General features: G+C 61.5%; 1 protein-coding gene across 11 annotated transcripts in view; it reads right to left on the bottom strand.

Annotated features, from left to right (window-relative positions):
- INPP5A (inositol polyphosphate-5-phosphatase A) overlaps positions 1–18,739 on the bottom strand; it is a 182,259-nt gene that overhangs the window by 28,294 nt on the left and 135,226 nt on the right. For all 11 annotated transcript variants that reach the window (XM_082424873.1, XM_082424875.1, XM_082424877.1 and 8 more), the window contains one exon: positions 9,303–9,387. In XM_082424873.1, the coding sequence (XP_082280999.1) occupies positions 9,303–9,387 (85 nt within the window). The remainder of the gene's footprint in view (positions 1–9,302; positions 9,388–18,739) is intronic.

Below are 18,739 nucleotides of genomic sequence, written 5' to 3' on the forward strand. Positions count from 1 at the left end.
GTGTGCACAACACACGTGCACACACACACACATCTTCTGGAGAGCAAGAGCCCTGGCTTGCCTGGCCCGTGCACAGCTCCAGGGCCCCTCCTGTGGCGGCCAGGCCGGCCCGAGGCCCAGGAGGTCACCGTGCTCTTGGTGCCGGGCCGTGACTGCTGTCCCTGGGTGGCGGGGGGCGGGGGGAGCTCGTGTGGTTAAGACGAGGCCACTGGGCAGCGTCTTGCCTCTCAGCTGCACCAAGTGGGGCCCAGAGCAGGCGCCCGCGAGAACGATGAAGAAACCCACACCCTGCGGCCTCGGCCGCAGGAGGGCCTGGCAGGGACCCTGCCCTCGGGGGAGCTCATCAGAGTGCTAACTTCCTCGGCTTTCAGGGTCCGAGTGGCCTGCCTGACACAGAGAAGGACCGTCCTGGGTGCGCGCCGAGGACCTGAGGCCGAGCAGGGGCGGAGGCCGTGTCGAGCTTTCACCGCGAAGCACCGTGGGGTGGTCGTCCTGCATCGGGCGGGAGCGACCCCAAACGGCCCCCATTCCGTTTACTCTGACTTCCCCAAGGAAGACCCTTCTGGAGAACCGCAGCTTTTCAGAGGTTTTCCTGGCAAACCCCGGCCCCCGGGAGGAGGGACATCCTCGGTGGCCGAGAGCACACGGACTCTGAGGGCCTGAAGGTGCAGACGCCGCCGGGCGGGCGCGGGCGGGCGCGGGAGGGCGGCAGGCCGCTGGCCGGGGTCCGTGAGAGGCGCTGTTGTGAGGCCGTGTCAGTGTCAGAGGCGCCTTCGTCCTTTTTGTTCTGTATCATCAGCTGTTCACGAGAACAACAACCGCCATAAAGACCCTTTCATCTCCTCCCCAAGACGCCCCGCCAGCTCCCTACCCGCTGACAGAGGGGCGACAGCGCCCGCCCGCGGCCGGCTGGGCAAACCAGGGGAGCTCGACTGATTTTTATAGAAGGAAGCAGCGCGGGCTCCTTCTAGGCTCGTGTCCAGCAGGACCGGACTGCCGCTCGGGGTGTCGCCCTGCCCGCAGGGGAAACGGCCGGGGGACCTGCCACGCTCCTGGTTTGGCCTCTTGAGAACGTCCCCAGCCTTCCACAGACACACCAGGGCTCAGACCTGCCGGGCAGTGGGGCACAAGGGGCAGGGGGAGAGCAGGACCCCTTGTCACCTCCTTCTGGAACCGAGCAGGACGCTCCGGGGCCTTCCCGGGACAGACCCCCTGCCCATGTCCCCTGCCTGCCTCTGTTTGCAGAAAAATTTTAGCCTCCTAGGCCTTCCCTGAGTTCCAAAGAATAAATTTAATCAGAGAAGTGAGAAAATGCAGAAACAGGCTGGGGGCAGTTCACGGGGCCTTCCGAAGGGCCGGCACAGGTAACGACCAGGTGCGATGCCCCCTCCTGGCTGAGTGGGAACCCACCCTCGCCAGGTCGCATGTGCAGCCAGAGGGCAGGAGGCTGGGTGGCAGAAACGCCCGTGGTCTGGGGCAGGGGCTCAGGCCACCGGGCAGCCTGCGTAGTCTCCCTGGCCGGCGCTGTGATGCGGGGCGGGCTCTGCAGTGCCTCCTGGTCCTCTTCCAAGGCGGGCGCGGTTAGTGCTGGGACTCCGGCTGTTGGGGCACCGCCTGGGCACCCACCCCCGCCCCCCGCCCCCGCCCCGCGAACGTGAGCGCAGGGACGGCTGCTACCTCCGAGAAGCCAGGGTCCTCACAGGCCCCGCTGGCACCTGAACCTGTACCTGTCAGCAACCGGCAACCGGTTTTTAAAAATAGCCGCCAGCCTCCAAAAACGCATCCATCACCACGGCTGCCAGCGGTGACGGACGGCAGGTGGGCGCGGCTGGGCCACGCGGAGATGGGAGCGCCTGGCACTGCTGTCACTCTTTGTCACTGGCCAGCTGAGCGCCCAGCTGCCAGTTGCCACCGCGCAAGGCATGAAACATACTCTCTGAGCAATCCCGCCGGAGGGGCTGAGCGGGAGGCTGCATCGTTAATTAGTTCGGGACGCACAGCCCGTTAGACGGCACATGATCATCGTGTTTAATTTGTCTGTTTTAATTACGGCTTAAGAGGTGCCAAGTTTGATCACAGGATCATATTTTCAGTTCTGCTCTGCAAGCATGTTTGTATTAATTTGCATCTGAAACGAGAAGCTCTAATTCCGGGGGTGGGAGGGGCGGCCGTTCACTTTGCGCAAAGCACTTCTTTCCGACGCTGGTGCCAGCAAGATGCCCGCGACCCCTTGCTGCAAAGGACCGGCGGGCCTCCAACTTGCCCTGGAGCCCCTGGCCGACTTGTCCTTCCACAAGCCCCGGCGGGTCTCCAACTTGCCCTGGAGCCCCTGGCCGACTTGTCCTTCCACAAGCCCCGGCGGGCCTCCAACTTGACCTGGAGCCCCTGGCCGACTTGTCCTTCCACAAGCCCCGGCGGGCCTCCAACTTGACCTGGAGCCCCTGGCCGACTTGTCCTTCCACAAGCCCCGGCGGGCCTCCAACTTGACCTGGAGCCCCTGGCCGACTTGTCCTTCCACAAGCCCCGGCGGGCCTCCAACCTGCCCTGGAGCCCCTGGCCGACTTGTCCTTCCACAAGCCCCGGCGGGCCTCCAACTTGCCCTGGAGCCCCTGGCCGACTTGTCCTTCCACAAGCCCCGGCGGGTCTCCAACTTGCCCTGGAGCCCCTGGCCGACTTGTCCTTCCACAAGCCCCGGCGGGCCTCCAACTTGCCCTGGAGCCCCTGGCCGACTTGTCCTTCCACAAGCCCCGGCGGGTCTCCAACTTGCCCTGGAGCCCCTGGCCGACTTGTCCTTCCACAAGCCCCGGCGGGTCTCCAACTTGCCCTGGAGCCCCTGGCCGACTTGTCCTTCCACAAGCCCCGGCGGCTCTCCAACTTGCCCTGGAGCCCCTGGCCGACTTGTCCTTCCACAAGCCCCGGCGGCTCTCCAACTTGCCCTGGAGCCCCTGGCCGACTTGTCCTTCCACAAGCCCCGGCGGGCCTCCAACTTGACCTGGAGCCCCTGGCCGACTTGTCCTTCCACAAGCCCCGGCGGGCCTCCAACTTGACCTGGAGCCCCTGGCCGACTTGTCCTTCCACAAGCCCCGGCGGGCCTCCAACTTGCCCTGGAGCCCCTGGCCGACTTGTCCTTCCACAAGCCCCGGCGGGTCTCCAACTTGCCCTGGAGCCCCTGGCCGACTTGTCCTTCCACAAGCCCCGGCGGGTCTCCAACTTGCCCTGGAGCCCCTGGCCGACTTGTCCTTCCACAAGCCCCGGCGGGTCTCCAACTTGCCCTGGAGCCCCTGGCCGACTTGTCCTTCCACAAGCCCCGGCGGCTCTCCAACTTGCCCTGGAGCCCCTGGCCGACTTGTCCTTCCACAAGCCCCGGCGGCTCTCCAACTTGCCCTGGAGCCCCTGGCCGACTTGTCCTTCCACAAGCCCCGGCGGCTCTCCAACTTGCCCTGGAGCCCCTGGCCGACTTGTCCTTCCACAAGCCCCGGCGGCTCTCCAACTTGCCCTGGAGCCCCTGGCCGACTTGTCCTTCCACAAGCCCCGGCGGGTCTCCAACTTGCCCTGGAGCCCCTGGCCGACTTGTCCTTCCACAAGCCCCTGCCCGCTGCAGCCCAGGGTGAGCAGTCGTGGCCTCTTCCTCCCTGCTGGTCAGGACACTCGTGTTTCCGGAAGGACCTGACTCCCCTCTGGGAGCTTCCAGGAGCTTGGCGGGATAAGCTCCAGAGGCAGGGCGTCCCTGGGCATCCCAGGGGCCCAGGGCTGGGGAGGGCGTACCTGCCGCTCTAGTGGGGGACCAGCAATCAACACCAAAGCCCAGCCAAGCCGGCTTCTCGTTGGGCCGGCACAACTTTGATGACCTCAACTTTCCTCTTCAAGGGGGTCACCTGCCACCTCCAGACAAGACGACGCCGGCAGACGGAGGTCCCGCATCCCCATCCCTGCGTCTCCTTGGACCTTCTGACCCGCACGACTGCAGTGCTGTCTGGCGCGCTCGTGGTCACCTTGGGTGCTACGCTGACCTTGGGCAATCTGGAAACCGTTTGTGGGGTGACCCACGAGCTGAGGACACCGGCCTCCCCAGGAACACGGGTCGGTGCCGGCATGGCCTCTCCCACCCCAGGACCTGGTCCGTAGGCACGGAACGCCGGTGTCTCTAGAGGGTCGCCGCTGAGGGCAGCCGCGCACCCGGGGAAGGGACAGTTCCAGGCCTGGGCCCCGGCTCAAGCCTTGGTGCGCCTTGCTCTGACCGGTGCTCTTTCCTGGGCCGTGTTGTCTGGAAGGAAAGGGCAGGTGGCTGCACCTCCTGGGCACAGCCCTTGGCGGGGGTGGGCGGAGGATGAGCTGCCTGCCTCCCAGCCCCCTCCCCCTCTTCCCGGTGCCCCAGTGCCCGCCTGGAGGCCGCCTGCCACCCGCAGTGATGCCCCCGAGGGCTGCCTGAGGACCTGCAGGACCCTGTGGCCCCAGCCAGGCCTTGCCCACCGGGCGGCCCTTCCCCACATGTGCCCCGCTGACCCCCGGCTGTGCAAGTCCCAAAAAGCGGCCGCCTTCGCCTCCGTACAAGGCTCTCCTGTAACAGGCAAAGCCCCTGAACAGGTGCCCCGGAGCCACGGACACCCGGGCGGCCTTGTTCTCACGCTGCTCCACACATTCTGGGAGCTGGGACGGCTGGTAGGCCTCGAGACGCCATCCACTCGGTCTGACAGCCTTTCGGGAAAATTTGGAGACCTTTTTTCTGGTGTCCACAGAGTTTCCCTAAGTTGTTTCTACAGTTAGAAACCCTTTCAAAAAGCCATGCCCGCCGGCAGACTGTGATGTTCCAAGAGGTGCTTCCATGGTGTTTTAAAATTCAAGACCTTAACAGGTGCTTAATGAATGCTACTGAAATTAATCTTCAACAAAAGAAACTTGGTCTTTTGCAGTTAAACTTTTAGATCTAGCTTTGCCCACAAGGATGTTTTCTGAGTTAGCATCAATCTCTCCAGCGGTGGGAGAGGAAACGGGGCTCTGGCAGGAAGGGGGCTGCAGAGCGTCCCCAAGTTCACGTCCACCCAGACCTCAGCCCACGACTGTTTTGTCAACTAGGGCCTTGGCAGATGTGATTGGTCAACGTTCTCGGCCGAGCTCACCCTGGATTCAGGGTGGCCCAAGTCCAGCGACTGTCCTCACAAGGAAAGTGAGGCAGGGAGGAGCCACGTGAGGGCGGGGCAGAGGCTGCGGTGACGCGGCCACAGCCCAGGGACGCCTGGGCCCCCAGAGCCGAGGAGGCAGGAGGGAGCCCCCCCGACCTCAGACTTCTGCCTCGAGACTGGTGTCCCAGCCACCCTGTCTGTCCCGGAACACTGGCACAGGCGGGGCCACGAAACACAGCACAGGAAGGTGCCACCAGGCACAAGCTGTGTCTTCCGTGGGAACTTCAGAACATACCAAGTTCATTATAATTTTCTTGATCAGCTGGACACGTCTGGGGCCAAAGGTGACGTGGCAACCTGGAGGGGACACGTGGGCGCAAGGGTGGGGTCCGGGTGTCACGTGCCACACTCTCTGCCTACGATTCCCCCGTTGGATCCCTGCTTCTCTGCAGGGCACTCAGCTTCCTGCACAGCCTGGACGTTTCGTGAACAGCTGATGACTGTGTTGATGGGGCGTGAGGAGGAGACAGTCTCTAATTCCTAGGGCTAAAGTCTTCATTTGACCAAACGGTCCTAAAAACTCGCTATACCAAAAGCCATACTCCATGTGTTGGGAATAAAAATCATTTCCCATTGGTTTGCTTCACTTACAGAGTAAACTGTGTGCAGAGATGTAAGTTTTCGTCAACTGAACAGCCATTTATCCACAGGATAGATGGACCGTATGGTTTGAAGAACCACATGCACAAGAAAACCCTCCAAAAATTAATGCACGAATCTTAGACACATCTGTTTATTCATCGAGCAAATAATTCAATTAAACACTATTGATTCCTCCCTCCTTTGAAAGTGCCAAATTCACAGCCCTGGACAACGGACCGTTGGGTTTCTCACGTGTGCGGTGCACAGCCAGGGCAAACACTCCCTGGCAGCAGCGGGGCAGGGGCAGTGTCCAGCGAGCTGTCGTGGGCAAGCCCAGAGCTCGGGGGTGCGGGGGTGTCCTGGTGGCATTCAGGTCCACTTAGATGCGCTGTCACACTCCGGGCGGCTCCCAGAAGAGGCTGCGAGGAGGCTGAACGGAGCCCTGGGTGAAGCCGCCGATTCCGCGAGGGAGACTCCGTGTGCCCGGAGGACGAGGGTCTCCTGGAGCCGCCCCGCTCCGCCAAACCCGACGCCTACAACCAGGCCCGCTGGGAAGAGCGGCTGCTCAAGACGACCACATCCGGTTGGGGTGCAGTGGGACCCCAACTAACGCCACCAGAACCCCCTCGGGCCCGAGACCGCCCTGGCCACGCCCCCTCACCGGAACCCGCTCTCCCGAGCACGCGTGGGGCGGGGCGGGCGGGGCGGAGGGCCCCTGCTTCCTGCCCCCCTGTGGTGGGTGGCCCGCCTGGGTCAGCCCTCGCGTGCCCTTGCGTGCCCAGGACCTGTCCCTGCTGTGGGTCCCTCTGGCCTCTCAGCACCACTGACATGGGGTCCCCAGTACAGTCCAAGGGGCTTCCGATTAAGGCACATGGAAATGCCTAGCCTAGAGCGGACAGATGATTGTTTAGGAAATGACCTCCTGGGGGAAGGGGCCACACAAATGCGTAACGGCTGTGACTCTTACCAGCAGCGGAACTGCTGCTCTGCACCTGACCTCACACACAGCCGCCCACACAGGGAAGGTGCAGACACCCCCACCCCACACCTTCCCAGGTGTGCTCACCAGCTGCCCGGACAGCGGGACACCAAGGCCGGGGGCCGGTCCAGGGGCGGCCAGGCCGAGGGAAGCCGAGGGCCGGGGAGGCCAAGGCGGGGTCCGCAGGGGCCCAGGAGGGGAAGCTGGTGCACATAGTTCCGCTTCCCTGAAAAATCAGCTGTTTGTGAGAACTGCCTACAAAAACAGCATTTCACGTAGTTCCTTATTTAAGTCAATTAGTTGGAAAAGCACTCAAGAACGAAGATCCCCTGTACTTTCCTGAAGGAAGAGGAACTTATTAAAACCTGGGCAGTCCACCAAATACTGAGGCTTTTGGCCTGGAACTTTCAGGCTGTTGGTCCTTGGAGACGCTTGGGGCCCCCGGGTGGCCTTCAGAACAATGTGCCCACTCTCGGGGGTCTCACTGTGGATCCACAGACCAGGCAGCCCCTCAGCACTCGGGGGCGAGCCCTCTCCCTCCTCCGCGGTCTGGTCCCCAAAGCTCTGCTGCTCGGGGGACGACCTTGGGCTGTTCCTGACCAGGAAGTGAGCGCCTGCGCCCCTGCTCGGGCTCTGCCCCCTCTCACTCACGGTCAAGGACGTGCGGCCGCGGGTCCTGTACCAGCAGCCCCGACATCCTGATGGTACCGGGGCCGGGCTGCCAACTCTGGGAGGAAACACAGAAGGATAGAGTATCCCAGCCGTGGAAGCGCCTCCCCGGCCGAGTCCAGGGTCCATCATGACCCCGGCCAGCAGCGGCCACCTGTGCGGTCACCGTGTGGCAGGAGTCCTTCCTCTAGGGGACGGGACGGGTCCCTGAGGTCAAGCCAAGGTCTGAAGGTGAAGGGTCAGGAGAAAGGGCGCAGGGCAGAGAAGCCTGGGGAAGGGGAGGGGGTCACGTGATCAGTGGCAGCCACACGTGTCACGACCGTGTGTAGTCGGCCCAGCTCCGCTCACGCTCCCTCACGCCCGCTCACGCCCGTTCACGCCCAGGGCCGTGTCCTCCCGCTTCCCACTCAGTAAGAACAGGAAATCGCGACTCCGCGGGAGCCTCCCCGCCGGCCATGTGCCCAGCTCGGCGCCCCCCACAGAAACCGGAGCCCCGCACGCGCCACACGTCCCGTGACAATTCCGCCCGCGTCCAGAGCCGCTGCCCTTTTTGTGGCATTTGTTCTGCTGGCAAAGAAAAGGCCACTTTGGAAACCTCCCGGATCTGTTCCCAATGCGCCTGCGGCTGGCGGCTCCCGTCCATCAGCTCCGGTCTGTCCAGGGCCCTTCACGCGGGGCCCTCGGGCGAGCAGAGAGGCCGTTCCGGCACAGCAGGCTCACTGGGCCCAAGTACCAGCCAGAAGCGACCTGCGCTTGGGGGCTCACCCCGGGAAAACCAGCGCGGCTAAAATTCCCAGAGGAGGCGCTGTTGGTGAGGGCGCCTGGCCTGCGGGCACCGGGCCGGGCTCCCCGCGCCCCTCACAGCATCACACGCGCACCGGCGGATTTCAACAGGCGGCATCGCACCCGTGGCTCGAAGGCGCAGAACCCATGGGACCCTGGATCTAGGTTGCTGATTGAGCCAAACTCAAAATGAGAGGGAAAAAAGTCAGCAGAACCAAATGCAGGATTTTATGGTCCTCAGTGGAATTCATTTGTCTATTTGAAAACACTCCGAGTGGTCGAAAGCCCCCTCCCCACACTCAGGCATCTCTCACTGCTCAGTTTTAAGAGAGACCCTTCTGCCGAGAAGGGAGGATTACTTGTACCTGAGACGCCAAAGGAAGATGACAAGAGGGGACCACCGGGGTCTCCCCCTGCTGTTTGCACCATCACTGCACACGCATGCCTGTGTGTGCCCCGCTCTGGACAGGCCTGGGCTGGACCCGCTCACCTTTGGCGGCTGGCGGGCCCCCCTTTGCTGCGGCCTGGGGCACTGCCATCAGAACTGCAGCCCCAGGAGAGCGGGGCAGGCGCGGCAGCGGGGCTCACGGCCCCGGACCGTCTGGGAGAAGCGAGCCCCACGCAGAGGAGACCACGCTCCAGGCCACATGGCGGGACCTGGTGGGGCCGACGAGCTGGCCTTCCGACCGGGGCGCCTCGTGGCTGGTGCCCATCCAGTTTCCCCCTGCGCCTGCTACTCAGGGGAGCGTCACCCAGGGGCCTGAGGGCGCCCAGGAGATTCCCACAGCTGGGAGGAACCGGCGCGTACGGCTGACCAGGGACTGCCTTCTCACGGGCAGCTTCCTCCTCTTTCCTCTCCCGACGGTCAACAGCAGAACCTCCAGGCTCAGCACGTGTGCCAACAGCTGGCGACCCACCGCTACCCAACTACTCGTTCTGAGGGGTTCCCATAACAGCCCCCTTTTGACAGTAAAACGTTCTCCATTAGGAGTTTCTGCCTTAAATAGAACCAGTGAGCAGGATGGTGGGAACGCGCCCGTCGAGGACCACGGGCTTCCGCTGTTTTCCCAACACGACCGAACACGCGTGCGGCTCCCAGCGTGGCCTACCTCCACCACGGACTTGGAATCCAGCCGGAAGTTGAAATCGCCAAAGACAAAGTAGGACGCTTTCTCGAATCGCTGGTCAATGATTCTGGGAGGAGAGAAGGAGAGGGGGTTACTGAGGCACCACGCCCGGCCTCTCCCCGGGCCCCCCGCCACGCACTTCCTACCGCCTCCTGCTGAAGGAGACTTGCACCCCAGTGACCGTGATCAACACGCGTTCCCCAGACGGCGCCCAGCTTGCCAGCACTGAGGTGTGCGCCAGCGCAGTCCCATCCGCTGGGCCGGGGCCGTGAAAACCACGTTTGGCGGGAAACGACAGCCTGCGCCAGGGAAGGAAAAGGGCCACGCCACACGCCAGACACGGGAGAGCCGCCAGGAGCGGGTGACCCACATGAGCCCAGGACGCCTCCATCTGGCCCGTGGACGGTTCCTCCCATCGGTGGTGGACACCTGACCTCATTCTCAGTGTCGTAGCTTATCACCACGTGGATGTTTGGAAGCTACAAAGTAAGAGCGACTATGTCTTTTTTATTAAGCTAGGTATTGCCTTGCTCAAAAAACTTTTTCCACATATTTTAAATCAATCACAATTTATTTCATAGAGATTTTTCAGCTGAGAAATGCACACACGGCAAACGTGACAGTGATATGTCGGCGCCCCCCCCCCCAACCCCGGCCCCGTACAGACCTCTCTTTCCCCGGTAAGAGGCCAGGACGCCACCCAACCCCGATCCTCCACTCCCCCACCCCCTCCCTGTCCTTGGTGGCAGCAGGGTCCCAGCGGCACTGGCCTCAAGGGCAAAGGAAGCAAGCGCGGGTCACTTCCAACTCAAAGCAGAATGCGAACCATGGCTAACAAGACAACCCGCGGAACAGACGTGTGGTCCGGGCAGAAGGGAAGGGAGGTTCGGTGACCCAGGTCCCCAGTTCCGCTGCCCGTTGGTGGCTGCACTGACACCCCCGCTGGGACGGAGCAGCAGGGCCCGCGGGCACAGGGTGGGGCGCCGTCCCCAAGGCCCACGTGCTGCGATGGACTCTGAGAAAATAAATACTAAAGGCGGGCAAAGCCAGGGAGCAGCCCTCACCCAGATCAGCTCAGAAGTTTCTGGCCGGCACCGAGACACCCGGGTGCCACCGGCCCTGCCCTGTCCGGCCCCCGGTGCGGAGCGAGCAGGCGTGGCCCCAACCCCGGGGAGCGGCCTTCCCAACCTGATCCATTAGCCTGAGAAAGGAAAGGTGACTGACAGCGACGACATCACCGCTGTTTCACGACGGTGGCCGCTGGGCTGGAGGGACAGTCCCGTCCGCACCCCCGGGGGCGGCGAGCTGGTCGCGCCTGGCCTGCTTTCCCGTCTGGCTCCTCGCCTCCTGCTTTTCCAGCTCCAAGAGTTTCCCTGTAAAGCGTGACGGCGATGCTGTCTGCGCTCACGGTACTCGTCACGCGCGAGCCTTGATTTTCACACAGGAAACACGCCCACGTCCCCCCCGCTGCTGGCCCTTCCCCCCCCAAGGCTGATTCCCGACAAGTCCTTCTCTCGTCTTCCTGGCAGAGTCTGTAGGGCAGCCTTTAATCCATCTGGAATTACGTGTGAAGAAGGGATCTTAGTTTATCGATTTTCCCAACAGTCGACTGATCCAAACCCTTTATTAAACATTCAATCCTCTTCCCCTTGAGTTTGTACGGAACCGGAGTCCCTAGATTACATGGGTCTTTTTGAGACTCTCCTTTTCTGCAGATCTTTTATCCATTCCTGTACGCTTTTAAATCATAGGACTCGTTATAGGGAAGCCCTGCTTGTTGAAATTCTTCTAGGAATTGTCTCAGCTGTTTTCATATTTTCTTGCATGTTAATTGCTGTATCATGTAGCTAAATTCCACAAAAAGTCTTGTTTTCCTGTTTAGTTGGACTGATTCTCATACATGCGAATTTGAAGACAAAGGACGTATTTTAACAGATTGTCATTAACAGTGCAGATAACCAGCAATGTCACTTCTTGTGTTAAAGTTAAATCTTTCTGTGGAGGAAACATCGCTCAGGGATGAAAACACAGGGAGGCCGGCGGGTCGGACCCGGGGTTGCCGTGCATCCAGGACCGGCTGTGTACCCCACCCCGTCCCACCCGCCTGGCACCTGCCTGGCACCTGCCTGGCACCTGCGGGTGAGGGGAAGAACCCGCCCCCACCGACTGTCTGTCAGCAGGAGGCTATCCGAGCCATCTTGAAGAACGTTAATCTTTTTCTGCCCTTAAACAACTTTAGAAGAAGAAAATACCTCAGAGAACCTGCAGAGGTTCCTGGAAAGGTCGACAGGGTGTCCTGCCATCAGGACATCGGGGCACGGACTCCGTGGTTGCCCATCTTCTGGGAGGGGGACCCGGTGCACAAACCCCACCAGGAAAGGAGAAGCAGCAACGTCCCTCCCGGCCCCGCTCCCAGGACCAGTGAGCAGATGAGAGAGACACAACCATTGGGGTTCCGCCACACTGTTCTTTAAAAAACCCCCAAACGGAACTATTCACTGCAGGCCTGCTGAGTGACTGCTGGCTGTGTGCAGAGGCCAGAGACACCTGCGGCCCCGGGGCCTGTCCCTGGGGGTGGGCACGGGGGCTGCCCCCCGTGCCCTCACCCTCCAGCCTCACGGCTCCGCGACCCCACGTCACCCGCTCTGCGCCCAGCAGCCACACAGCCCCAGCGCGAGGACCGCTGGTCCCTGCAGCTCCCCGAGGACCGTGGGCCCCAGCCCTCCCGGAGGCCCTCGGGGGCACCTCCCGGCCTGAGCCCCCGCCGCCCGCGCCAGCGGCCCAGCAAGGCTGCCTCCAAACAGGGGCCTGGGGGGTGCCCGTCGGGGTGTCCCCGGGGCAGGGGGCTGGGGAGCAAGCTGGCACCGCGCCTGGGACACCGCGAGGTCTGGGCTCAGCGGTCACACGGCACCTCCTCACCGCCGCCTCTCGGACCTCAGGCCACTCAAGGGGACTTCTCTTTTCTTTCGTTCTTTTTATTTATTCTTTAAGAAAAACTAAACCAAAGCAAAGCTTCGACTTGATTTGCTGAACGAAGGAGGGCGAGCTGTCACGCTTCCTGGGCAGAAACACTTTAAATTTCCACTTTAAACCTACACATTTTATCCTGATGGTGTATCAGCTTCTGTTTATTAAGAAGCCCAGAGCACAACGTTCTCGAGAAAAGTCAGTGTGGCCAGTGGAGAAACCTCTGCATTCACAGGCGAACCGGCTGCTCTCTCGCGGCTTCTTACACTTAACGTGGTGTCGGGTCACACGCAACACCTGAGCAAGAAGACGGGGACACGGCTCTGACGTGAGGCCAGAGCGCTCACAGCGCCCCTCGATCCTGAACTATTTCTCGAGCCAGAGCATTTGCCTTAAATCTTGGCTTGGAAAGCCAGGCTCCGGCCCTGCGGCAGGAAAAGGCTGGAGCTCCACGTTTCCTGGGGTCGAAGCCTTGGAAGTTGCCTGAAGGCGCTGGAGGTCACGGCCACGCTAGCTCTCCTGCTCCAGGGGGCCACGAGGGATCCGCGGGGGAGGCGGCCAGGGGCCCAGGAGCCGAGGGACGCACAGGAGGTCCGGCCCGGGCCTGGGCCCCAGTCCCCACGCGGGCGGTTTCCTGGGAGGCGTGTGGAGGCAGGCGGGTGTCGGACGATCTGGGTGAAGCACGAGCCCGGCTGACCGTCCTCGCCGCTGACGGACGGGTGGGAAACGAGGGACCAGGAAGCAGTGCAGACAGCCGACACTGCAGCGGGGAAGCAAAAGACTATTTGGCTAATTAAATGGCAGAATCCATTTAGAGGTAATTTCCTTTTTAAAGGACAACAAATTTCAGATTTAATATGGGACTAAATCAACTTTAAAGAGCCCTGGGGGTTCGGAGGGAGAGAACGCTGCATCTGGCGGCCTTCCTGGAACCCGGCCCCCGCGGCCTCTTTCTGGTGACGGACGGGGTGGCCCGCGGTGACTGGTGATGTGATTTCATCAGCTTGTCTCGGATCTTGTAATTCTATCATTAAAATCCTAAACTTTATCATCTTTCCGTGCCCTGCTCCTTTTGATGTAATGGCCTGAGCCCATTAATAACATCGCCGTCCGAAGCGAGATGGAAGGGCTGTCACAGGGAAGCAGTCACCCAAGTGCCAGACCGCGGCCCGCAGCCCTCACTTTTAATTTCAACATAGTGCCATTTGGGCCAGCAGGAAAAAAGCGTTGTTTTAAAATTAATTACCTTGTCAGTAGCTATTATGATTAAAAAGTAGGTCCACATCGATACCATGTGCCTAATTCAGAAAGAGAATTACAAGAAGGGCCATAAAAATCAATGCTTTAGGCCCTGAAAACGGAGCCTCTTTCTGTTTTGACGGGTGATTTCATGACGCAAGGAACCTTGCTGTGCCGAAGTGTCCACACCCGCTCAGGCTGCCCGTGAGGAAGGAAGGCCCCGAGGACGCCTCGCGGCTTGAAGAGCCCGATGGCAGAGGTGACAGCCCTGAAGGGGCCACAGATCGAATACCTGAGGTCACACGTTTCTACCGGGGGCGGCTCGGGCCTTGGACAGGACGCCCGGCGGCGGGGCAGACAAGGGGCCGTCGGGCCTGCTCACCAGGCTGCACTCCAGGGCCCTTCCTTTGTTATTTCTAGCTACTGAACGTGGTGGAAACCGACCTCAGGTTTCGTCTCAGATCTGGGAGAGGCCGTGTGCTCAGGTCAAACAAGTTGAAATAGCGAAGCACGTTCGGCAGGAGGTTCCTACGACTGGCCGCCGACTTCAGGGTCTTCGGGGTTTCCCTGAGTCTTAAAGCATCGGATTGAAGGATTTATCACACATGCATCTAAGCCGCCTTCTACAGACCGACCTTCCTGGAAGCTATTCTCAGAACTGCACGCTTCACTCTGCCCCGCGTGCTGGCCTCGGGCTTGGGCCGGTGGGGCTGGCAGCCCCGGGGGACAGTCCCCTATTGTGACAGCTGCAGGCACGAGGGAGCCTGTGGGGAGGTGGGCTGTCCCAGACGCACCAGAGGCAGAGACAGAGGAGGAGGAAGGACACATCTGGGGGACAGAACCTGAGCCAAGTCCCAGCGACGTGTGCGCCCCGCCAGCTGGCACCACGCGCTCCTCCAGCCCGGCGTCTCCCAGGCCCGGCGCCCCAGCGACCTGGGAGGTCGCCCACACCTCCTGCAGCAGCAGGCACCCTGGGGCTGGGCCGAGGGCTCGGCAGCACGGCTGACACACGAACCCTCAGCCACCTGCCTGGGGTGGAGCACAGTGGGGCCACACCCTCAAGCAGCAGAACACGCGGAGCACCGGGGCAGCCGCTGTGGCTGGTTACAAAACCCACCCTTTCCCGTAAGCTTCCAGGGACCGCGCCCCGTTCTGAAATGCCCCTCTGGTCTCAGTCGCCTGGTGGCCGGAGCTCGGCTCTTGGAATGAGGCCATGAGGCCCGGCGGGTGCTGGACTGTCCCTGAAGTCTTACGTTGAAGCCCAGCCCCTTGAGACAGTACTGGAGACGGAGCTCTAAGGAGATGATCAAGGTCAAATGGGGCCGTGAGGGTGGGCCCCGATCCGATGGGACAGGTGTCCTCGTAAGAAGAGGCACCAGGGCTTCTTCTGCCACCTGAGAACACAGCAAGAAGGCAGCCAGCGGCATCCAGCAGGAAGGGGCCTCTCCAGAGCCGGACCACGCTGGCCCCTGACCCCAGACCTGCGGCCTCCAGACCTGTGGGCAACGAAGTGCATCGTGGCCCCGGGCTCTCCAGTAATCTGCACGGTTGCTCCGGCTCCAGCCTGGGCCTGAGTTTCCTGTCTGGGCACGGAGGTGTCCTCCAGCCCACGAGGCTGCCTCTGTCGGGGGGCCAGGTCACAGGAGGGGTTCAGGCCCCACCATCGCCGGTACTTCTCAATCAAATCGCTGCTTGTCACCCTCTGGATGTCCATGCTCCCTTTGATGACAACGGTCTCCAGGGCAGGGCTGTGGGTGGAGACCTCCTGCAGGCGTCAGGCTGAGCTTCCCGTCAGCAGTTCTCTCATTCGTTCTTTAAATAGCATCATAATGTTAAATACGTCTTTTCTGCTCAGATGCCACCACAAGCCAGAGAAGCAGAGAAAACCCCTAGCCTCCTGGGGCCACTCAGTTCCCCCACGTACCCGGAAGAGAAAACAAGAGCTGGAAGCTCAGAAAGCCGAGGGAGGCTTTAAGACTTTTGATACCAAAGAACGTCGGAAACAATGCTGAATGTCAGCGGCTTTCGGGAGATGCAGACCATCCCGCGGTCCCCAGCCTGGGTGAGCACGCAGCTGGCAGGGCCACAGTCCGGCGGAGAAGGACGAGACGTCCTGAGTGCTAGCGAAGCCCTGAGAACAACCCAAAGGAAGGCCAGCAAGATAGTGGACGAGCACGGACGGAGCTGCCACGAGGGACATGGAGCTGGAGCGTGGGAGTGACGAAGCCAGGATACGAGCCATAGAGGGAGGTGCCCGTGCTGCCGTCCACGTGACGCTCCAGGATGTCACGTAAGGGGCTCACGGAAGCCTGCAGCCCCCAAAACAACAGAGGATGCAAACATGCAGTAAAAACATATGCAACACTGCACACATGTTAACGCACACGGGGGCCCAGGGATGTGCACGGGGTCCAGGAAAGACAGGCACTGGATCAAGACGGCGCGGGGTGGGGGTGGGGGTGGGGGCGAGTACGACGAGGGTTCAGGACGGAGAACACAGGGGCACCGACGGCACCCTCGTTTCACTTCTGAACAGAAGAACAAGCACGGAAAAACGTAAACCTGACACTGCCGAGTGGAGGGCGCGTGACTTTCATCGTAGCCTTCCACGCCTCACTGGATGCCTGACGCCAGGAGCACGCGGGAGCCCAGCGCTGGGGCTGAGGAGGAGCCGGGGCGGCGAGGACGCTGCCTGGCGGGCCCGGGACTCCTGCGCCCGAGCTGGGCTCCAAACAGACACGGGACAGTGGCCACCTGGGCCTCCAGGCTGAGGGACGCCTGAGTGGGGAGGTGGGAGCCACAGGCACCAGAGCCCGCTCTCGGGGCCACCGGCCACGTGGGGCGTCCCGATGACCTGCATCCTTAGCACAGAGCCTGTCTTTGCCTGGAGACCGGCGGCTTTTCTTCTGCTGGCTGACCAGCGAGGCGAGTTCTGGGAACGGCCCTAAGAGAAACCCTGAGACGAGGGTCTTTGAGCAGCTGACAGCTGACGGATGACCGCCCGCAGAATGACAAAGGGGAGCTGTGTGGTGGCCGCATCACACCGCCGCGCCCTGGGAAACTAATTGCTCCGAATTGTTCCGGGCAGCATTATTTTTCTGGCAATCATTTTCTTTGAAAGCCCAAAATGAGCATGAAACAACTCTTTTGACCGGACATAAAAGTTAAATGTCCCAATGTTGATCAAATTAACTTCAGCGCTGTGACAATGGACTGTATTTGTGAAGAGATACTGGGGGACAAAGGGGCGCTTTATGCAGAGATTTCACAGTTGTGATGTAAAAATGTTCCTGAGGACCTGGCCCGCCGCATTGCACAGGGAGACACAAGAGCCCTGTCACTTGTGGAAAAAAATCTCACTTCACGGCCGAAAGCTTGGGAGGGTCCAGTAAGGGCTGTGTGAGCTGCAGTCTCTGCTGCCGAGTTAATGCCCCAAATGCTCCCCGAGAGCGTGACTGTACGCCTGGAGAGGGACCACCTGTCCCCACGGTGGGTACAAAGGTGCACGCGGCCCGCAGAGCCCCCCCCCAGAGCCCCGGGGAGGGTCTGAGCCACCCCTCTAGGCGGACAGGACCCCAGGCCCCGCGCAGAGGCCCCAACACAGCCCACGGCAGAGTCTCTGAGCCTGATGCCCTTTGCTAATTAGAGGTTTGTCTTCTTTTAACCTTGCAGAGCGAGAGGTTTTTTTTTTAATTTTCTTTTTTTTTTTTTTTGGCCCCGACTCGCGGCATGTGGGATCTTAGTTCCCCGACCAGGGGTCAAACCCACAGCCTCTGCATTGAATGCACAGAGTCTTAACCACTGGACCGCCAGGGAAGTCCCAGAACAAGAGATTTAAAGCAAAATATTATTGCACAAAAATATCAGTTATAATTTATCATAAAAACCCAGACGAACCCACTGGCCGCCCTTTATTAACACCGGAAATCCTATTTTCCAGCGTCTCCGAGGGGAATCCTTCCCACTAAGCCCGCCACAGCAAGGGCGTCATGGGCGCGGTGCTCTGCAGGGGACATGCATGGCGGGCGCTGCTCGTAGCGTAGACACTTCTGAAAGTTCACACACTTCAGACGAGAGTTTGACTCTCAGGGTTTGGTTTTTTTTTTTTAAATAGGCTTTTTATTTTGGAATAATCTTGGATTCACAGAAAAACTGCAAACACAGCACCGGGTGCCTCTCGGTTTTAACCCGAGGTCCCCCCACCAGCTCGTGGGGACAGGACCTGGGCTGACGTGCCACCTTTCCCGGGCCTGACACCCTCGCTCGGATGGAAACGCGAGCCTGCGAGGCTTTACAGGGAGATTAAGCCAGGAAGGCGGGCTCCCCTCGGACCCCGCACTGTTTCCCTGCGTCCACGCCGGCCGCAGACAATGTTCCCAGAGGTTCCCAACGCCCTGAATGGGAAACTGTTGGTGGCAGCGTCCATTCAAAGGGCCAGCATGGCATTGTCCTCGCAGTCGGCAGAGAGAATGCGGGCTGCTGGTGGCTGCCAAAAGGTTAGCACCCCGATGAAAGGGCGGCCCGTCATTCACCGCCGACAGAGCGGCCCTTTGTGCGGGCGGCCCGGCCCCGCGCGGCGGAGGTCCGGATGCGGCTGGCTGAGCGCCCCACAGAAGCCCTCCATGGGAACGCAGAGCCGGGGAAGGGCCCGAAACCCAGAGGCCGCTTTCCCGGGGGCCGCAGAGCACAGGCGGTCTGGGGCAGTGACACATCCTCGGGCCATCCGTCTGACGACCTGACCACAGCCGCCAAGCCCAGCTCATTCCCCATCCGGCCGGCTCTGGCCCCGAAGGAGGCCCCAGAGAGGGCCCGGGCACCACAGGGCCCCAGCCGTGCCCCAGCCGAGCAGCCCCGGGGGGCCGGTCTGGCCGCTGCGAGGTGACCCCTCCCAGGAGGGCCGCTCCCAAGTCTGATGTGACCGCACGCGCCCCTGGGCCTCCTCCTGAACCAAGGCACCGTGCGCGTCGGGCCAGTGCCACGAGGGCGGACTGCCCGGGGCCTCAGCACAGACTGGGCAATGCTGGCGCCTGGCTGCAGACAGGGTGAGGGCAAGCAGACCCCCGTGTCCCCCACGTGGGGGCCTCGGACGGGGCAAGGGGTCTGGTCTCCGGCAGCCCGGAGGCGAACTGGCGGCCACTGTCTCGCCCCGCTGAATGGCGGCACGGGGACAGGCTCCTGGCCTTCCGGCTCCGTCCAGGGCGCGTCTCGGCCGA

This window comes from Balaenoptera physalus, assembly GCF_965194825.1.
Source record: "Balaenoptera physalus genome assembly, chromosome: 14".
NCBI lineage: Eukaryota > Metazoa > Chordata > Mammalia > Artiodactyla > Balaenopteridae > Balaenoptera > Balaenoptera physalus.